This window comes from Carcharodon carcharias, chromosome 1 (genome assembly GCF_017639515.1).
Source record: "Carcharodon carcharias isolate sCarCar2 chromosome 1, sCarCar2.pri, whole genome shotgun sequence".
Classification (NCBI taxonomy): Eukaryota; Metazoa; Chordata; class Chondrichthyes; order Lamniformes; family Lamnidae; genus Carcharodon; species Carcharodon carcharias.
This window is the reverse complement of record NC_054467.1, coordinates 106,454,763-106,461,891: the sequence shown is the minus strand read 5'-3', so window position 1 is coordinate 106,461,891 and position 7,129 is coordinate 106,454,763. Positions and strand designations below refer to the sequence as shown.

The window sequence follows — 7,129 nt, the reverse complement described above, 5'->3', positions numbered from 1 at the left end:
ATGGTGAGTAACATTTGTATTAACCTCATCCACGGGCAGGATAAGACGGCTCATTGGGGTCATGAATGTGCAGTCAAGTATTTATGTTTGAAAGTTTTTCAAACTTGCCTGTGTGATCTGCAGTACTTCAAAACGCATACCAGCTGCTTTTTCTGGACTCTTAACCTTCAGGTCAGCACTCTGCATTGAGGAATCTTTTCTGGGCATGCAGATTTCAGGAAGCCTTCACTTTCTGGGAATGGGAGCTGAACTGTCCAGTGGAGGCACCTCCTCTGAGGAGGGAGAGCTAGAAGGGGGAGGAGGCCAGGAGTGCACATTCAGCCTCATGGAGAGGCAGCTCCAGGAACAGAATCAGGGGTTCCTGGGGTTGAGCTCAGTCCTGAAAGTCAACACACAGGCAATGACCTCAGGTGGCCAGTGTACGTGTGTGTGAAATGGATGGGGCACCCAGTATCCTAGCTAGGTGCCCATCCATCAGTGGTGGGCAGGGAGGTCCAGAGCGACCTCACATTGGCACACGAGCTGCTTGTCGTCTCTGCGGGCTCCTCTCAGGGCGCTCTTGATGATGGCTGCTGCTCCTCCACCCCTCTGCCAGTGACCGTGGCATCTGATGAGGCTACGGCAACTGGGGAGATGCCAGCTATAGCACTGGCTGCTCCCTCCAAGATGAGGACACAATGGGCTCAGAGGATGACTGCCAAGGTCATCAAGACCAACAAGACAGCACAGTCAGAAGACTGTCTCCAATGCTGGTGCCAGCGATGGGGGTGGAACACCTAGATGTAACACCCGTAAATGTAAGTTTAAAGCACTTAAGCACAAAAGGGGCAGGTCATGGGTGATCTTATTGTTCAGTTCAAGAATCTGAGTGTTCCAACATTAAATGACATTTGATTTTGTGTTATTGGCCTGAGTATGTTTCATTTGTTCTGTAGTTGCAGGGTAGGTCAGTATTTAATGTTTGATATGGATCTCTTGAAACTTTATTGCCCAGGCACTGAGTGTATCTCGGGGGCCAAGGAGAGGGTCCTTTCTGGGATCTAGGATGGAGGCAATAGCCTTGGCATGAGGTGGTAGTCCTTATTTGGTAGCCTAGCTGAAGGAGCATTGGATTAATACGTCCCTGCCTCCCTGGAGATTACCAAGGTCTGCCTCCATGTCTTCAACATTCTCCTCACCACTGGACTCATCTTCTGTTGCCTGTGGAGCTGCATCAACATCCTCCTCCTCCTCCACTGGGTCCCCCCTTGGCAGTGCCAGATTGTGGACAGCGCAGCATGCAACCACGAACAATGACACCCGCTCTGAGCATTATTGCAGCGTGCCCCCTGAACGGTCCAGGTATTGGAAGCGCATCTTGAGAAGACCAATGGTTCTCTCTACCACCGTCTTTGTGGAAGCATGGATCCTGTTGTACGGCTGCTCTGCCTCTGTTCTTGGGTGGCGGAAAGACGTCATGAGCCACCTTTTCAAGAAATAGCCCTTGTCACCCAGCAGCCATTCATTTGTTGGGCTGGAGCACTGAAGAGCCTCGGGACCTGTGAGTGTCTGAGGTTGTAAGTGTCATGGGAGCTGCCTGGGTACCTTGTACAGATTTGCAGAATCTGCATCTTGTGGTTACACAGTATCTGCACGTTCATAGAGTGGAATCCCTTCCTGTTGACGAAGGCACCCGGCTCATCCGCTGGCACCTTAATGGCCATGTGTGCAGTCGATGACACCCTGGACGCAATTGCTGCAAAGCCACTGGCTCACTCAGCCTGTCTGGCTTCATCTGTAAAGTAAGGAATAAAGGTCAGTACCTGCCTGAACAGAGCTTCTATCACCAACTTGACGCAACTGTGGACAGCCAATTGGGAGACTCCACACAGATCCCCCACTGACCCCTGGAAAGAGCCGGAGGCATAGAAGTTGAGGACCACTGTGACCTTCAGAGCCACTGGCATGAGGTGTCCATCTACACAGTCGGACCTGATCTCGGGCCCGATCATCTGACAAATGGAATTATGGTCTCCCAGAAGAGGCAGAGCCTCCTTCGGCATTGCACCTTGGACACAGAGGTAGCTGCATTGCCGCCTGAAAACCCTGATGACAGGATAGTGCTATCGTCTGTGGCCTCTTCTGCCTTGGACCTTCTACTGGCCCTGTGCCTCTCCTCCCACAGGTCCCTCCCCTGGAAGCTGCATTGGTCAGCTGGCCGCCTCTCCCTTCTGCCTCTCTTCCTCAGAGGAGGAGGTGCCTCCAGCGGAGACCACAATCCCCATTACCAGGGTAATGAAAGGCTGTCTGATACCTGGAGGGGCCCACACAGTCTGGATCCTCTGGGGGTCTGGAAGACACCAATGAGTCCTGAAATTAAGCCTAGAAATGCTCAGTGAAGCTCAGAACTGAGATGAAGCTTTCCAGTTCAAATAAGCAGCCTGCAACTCCTTATTACTTACATTGACAATACTGCTGACCCTTCTTATCCCACCCATGGATGAGTTTTTGCAAATTGTGGGCTGCCTGCGCAACGGGCGAGACATGTGCCTCTGCTGTCTTTTTCCTAATGTCCTTGATACGTGCGGCTATATATCATCAGGCCCAGGGTTTTTTAAAAATCTTTGTTTAGTTTTACTAATTTGTCAATTATGTTAGCCCTTTAATGCCATTATTAAAATTCTTATGCTCATCTGAAGTATCTATTTCATTATCTTTAATAAAAAACAGGGACATTATCAATATTTCTGCCATTGTGGGAGTTTTTTCCTTGCTCATCCTTTAGCAGCCCCATTCTTGCTTATTTTCCTTTTACGTCTTATTACGCTTTTGGTGTATATTGTACACGAGGAAGCGCAAATTAAAATTGATACAGGTTGCTACCTAGCTTCATTACTGTTTGCTTTTTAATAGCTTGCTAAGAATTTTTATCCTTTTGCAACCTAAAGTCCAGGCAATGATAAGATTGTGTGTCATCTCCAGTTTCACCTACACACAGTGCTACAAAACTAAATATTATAAGTCACATTCTGGTTTGTAGGGAGCAAAGGTTTGCTTACTGGAGTGGTTTCTGATTTTTAAAAATTCATTCATGGGATAAGGGTGTCACTGGCTATTCCAGCATTTATTAAGATGGTGGTGAGCTGCCTTCTTGAGCCACTGCAGTCCATGTGGTGTAGGTACACCCACAGAGCTGTTAGGGAAGGAGTTCCAGGAGTTTGGCTCTGTATAAATAAAACTTCTTGTTGCTTTTCTGGTCACAAACTTTTCTATGACCGATACATGCTGAACCTTGAATATCCAAAAGTCACAATCTCACAATCCACATGTGAACACGAGAAATATTTAGGTAAAGCCTAAAGATGTAAAAAGAATGATCACTCAATTTTCATTTTTTATTAAACTGTTGAATAATTCAAAAGTGTACTTAGATCTCATTTATTCCGTGAGACAAATACACATATTTATATGATAGCAATAAAGGTACAACATGGTATTTTTATCTGTCTTACTGCATTATTTTGATTTATGGTTTAAAGGCTGCTAGTAACTATAGCCCACGGTGCACCTTTTCAGTTTTATCAGTCTTATTGCTTCTTTTCCACAGGTTTCCAAGCACAATTCCAGAAAGCAGTATAAATCCCAATGTGCGATTCAAACAGAATTTCTTCCAGCAATCTTGAGGATTATTTATGTCCAATGAGTATATCTGTTTTAGAATGAAAAGGGTTTGCATTTAAGTAAATTGGTATTGTAAAGTGGGCAAATTTTATAGATTAAAAAAATTTCAATAAAATGTTATAATTTAAGAGATTAACTGAAAGAACTGTCATAAAATGTTCATACTATGGTTGATTTAACATTGTCACTGTTTACAAGAAACATTTGGCCAGTTTCTGTTAATAGATGACTGACTTTTAAGTTGTTAGAACAATACTGGCTGGTCTTTAAATATCAATAAATTCTCACTTTAAACTGGATTTTGTTTTTTCCTTATGGAATTTCTGCTTCCATGATTTGTTTTCCCAGGAACAAATGCAGGGACTTAACTCCCCCTTGGACTTGCCTCTCCCCATCTCTGTAATCCCCTCCAACCTCATAACCCTCTGAAATATCTGTGCATATTTTGGCCTCTTGTGCATTCCCAATCATAACTGCTCCACCACTGGTGGCTGTACCTTCAGTTGCCAGACATCAAACTCTGGAATTCCCTCTACACCTCCTTTAAGAAACTGTTTGAAACCTACCGCTTCGATCAAGCTTTTGGTCATCTGACTTTATCTCCTTTTGTGGCTTGGTGTCATACTTAATTTTATAATGCTCATGTGACATGTCTTGGGATGTTTCATTACATAAAGATGCTATAAGAATAAAAATTACTGTTGTTGTTCTGGTCACAAACTTCTCTATGACCAATAGATGCTTTTCCTTGAATATCCAAAAGTCACAATCCACCATAAGGCATGTTGCCCAATGTCTGGTTTATTCCTTCCCTTGTGATGCTATATTTTGGTCTAGAAATTAATTCACATTTGGACAAACTAGTTACAGGGAATGATCCCTGCACCTAATGAGCAGACTCAATTAAGTTACACCCGATATTGAGCCTTGGGCCTCATTTAAGCAAGATCAGCGAGCTGCAGCTACCTGTACATCCCAGGCAGTTTGCCAGTGAAGATGTCGTCAATTTTGGGACACAGAAATACTTAGACTTTGAAAATTTATTTTCCTATGTCTTAGTGTTATTTTCTCCAACAGAAACAAGATTGATTCTTGGAATTTCTCCTTTGAATTTAGATACGCAAGTACCAGATTCACCACTGATATTCTCTTTTGAAGGATTGCCAATCTATCAATACCAGCTGCTATACAATGAAGTTTTGAACTGCAAGACATTTCTGCTCAAATCCATGTCAATATTTCCAGCAGTTTAGAGATTGTGTAACCTTACAGTCGAAAAATAATAACTGTGACTCAGAATATGATAACATTAGCAATGAAGATATCACAATATTAATCATCCTTCCATGTGCACGGAAGAGTGCAGAAATCGCCTCAGGGAGATTAGGGAAAGTCATAAAAATTTGTCACATGAGGTGGAACATGTTTATCAATTCACATGAAACAACTTATTAAATTAATAAAGCCTATGTGAAACCTCATCCCGCCCGTGGGTGAGGTTCCATGAAAAATGTGAAGGCTGCTTATGTTATTATATGCTGAGTCACAGTTATTATTGTAATTTTCAACTGTAAGGTTACACAATCTCTAAATTGCTCTTCGCCTGCCTGACAATATAAAGTTGGACAGGCAGCCCTGACAAGTGCCTCAATTGGTTGATTAATGGCCTTAACAGGCCACTGACAGTTTGGCAGGCGCGCAGCTGACTTTAGTGCACGCCCGCCGAACTGATGATTGGAATGACATGCGGTGACATTGGGACGCACGCCCAATGTCACCGTGCGTCATTTTATGCGACCAGAAGATTCAGGACCAAGTGTTTTGAGTTATAATATGGTCTATATAGGTTATACAGAAAAAAGATGCAGATACACAGACAAGCTTTAGAAATAAAACATACTTTTCAGTTTTGCAACAGTGATTCACTGAAGGCGGCACTTAAACTGATCTATGATTTCTGATTTGATGATGTTTCTACCACTATCCCGACAAGTGAGAATATACTACACAGCATACGGGAGTAGATATACTAATTCCAAGGTGATGCCATGGGGTAGAGTGAGATTTGTAAGCAGTTTTTACATTCAAAAGTTGCCTCAAGTTTTCAGGCAGGTTCATATTGCTGAAACTGCTCTGCTCTGAAAGTTGAGCCATGGGACCATCACTATGATTTCACTCCTACATTAATTGGTCTGGTTTGCATCTTTCCAATGTATAAAGAAAGACAGTCTTATTCTTAATTAAAATGAAAACCAGTTAACAGCAGTAGATGCAATGAGTTGGAATTTGCTGAAGCAGGGCATCCGGGTTAGTTAGAATTTTGCCTGCACCATTCAGCTCAAAAATCTTTGCCCTGTAAATTGTTGGAAGTGCAGGCCGATAACACAGCAAAGGAAATGGGGCGTCTGGACTTAGATGAACAATGGGACCAACAGTGTATCTTCCTTAACCAATGAGATTAAAAGATTGAAAGGTAAACAGGGAAAGGACCGAGAAGAATTAAAGTGGATGTCAAATCAGGTACAGGAAGAGAAATAAAAAGAAGGAAAGAAAGACTGGATTGAAAGACACAGAGCGGGAGAGAGAGGTAGAGAAAGAAATATTTCAAAAAAATTAAATTGGACTTTAAAATCTCCAACAATTAACTACCTGAAGGAATGTGACTCCACACTTTTAATTGTTACAGGCTGATTAGCTATCATTAAAAATGATAACATTGTTAAAGTGGTACTTATGGTATTAATCACAAGATTTAACTTTCTGTGCCCAAGTTAATCTACAAATACAGCAACTTCATGAAATTCACAGGGAGGTTAGGTGCGAGATGCATTTTCATAAAGCTAATGGTAGTGACAGAAAATAACCAGCAACTTTTGGTGATTCGCAATTCATGGCGGATCTCTTGCCACTGATTGTTGGCTAATTTGTACATTAATAATGGTCATTTTTTCAAGACAATCTGGCTCATTGACGCCACCAAGACAGTAGTTATTTGTCTTCCTTTTCTAAGCAAGATAAAGTGTACAATAAAAGACTTCGTCCTGACAACATTTGAGGAACATGCTATATTGACACCAACCTGCTGCAAAGAACATAGTGGGGAAGATTCTTTAAATCTTCATGGTCTTTACAACATAAAACTGAAATGTAGAATATGGTATTTCATGAGTAATCCTGAAAGAGCCTGGACATTTTATCTTTCTTAACTTACTGCTTTCAGGGATTCTCCAGCTGAAGGAGAAGGGAGGTAACCTACACCAAGGCTTCTGGCATTAATGTGCTGAATCAACCGCTAGGAGATTTGTGCATCATGTATATGATTCTTGTATATTCTCCCCAACCCCAAAAAGTGCTTCATTTCCATTTGATAGTCAATCATAAGCATAGACAAGGTATATAAGGAAATTTAACTGAGAACCTAGTCTGTCAACAAATTAATATGCTATATTACGAGGGATATTTTATGACA

General features: G+C 42.3%; 1 protein-coding gene across 2 annotated transcripts in view; it reads right to left on the bottom strand.

Annotated features, from left to right (window-relative positions):
- Nucleotides 1–3,355: 3,355 nt before the first annotated feature.
- The window catches only part of coq2 (coenzyme Q2 4-hydroxybenzoate polyprenyltransferase), a 43,623-nt gene continuing 39,849 nt past the window's right edge, over nt 3,356–7,129 (bottom strand). For both annotated transcript variants that reach the window (XM_041188154.1, XM_041188162.1), the window contains exon 7: nt 3,356–3,688. In XM_041188154.1, the coding sequence (XP_041044088.1) occupies nt 3,530–3,688 (159 nt within the window). In that variant the 3' untranslated portion in view covers nt 3,356–3,529. The remainder of the gene's footprint in view (nt 3,689–7,129) is intronic.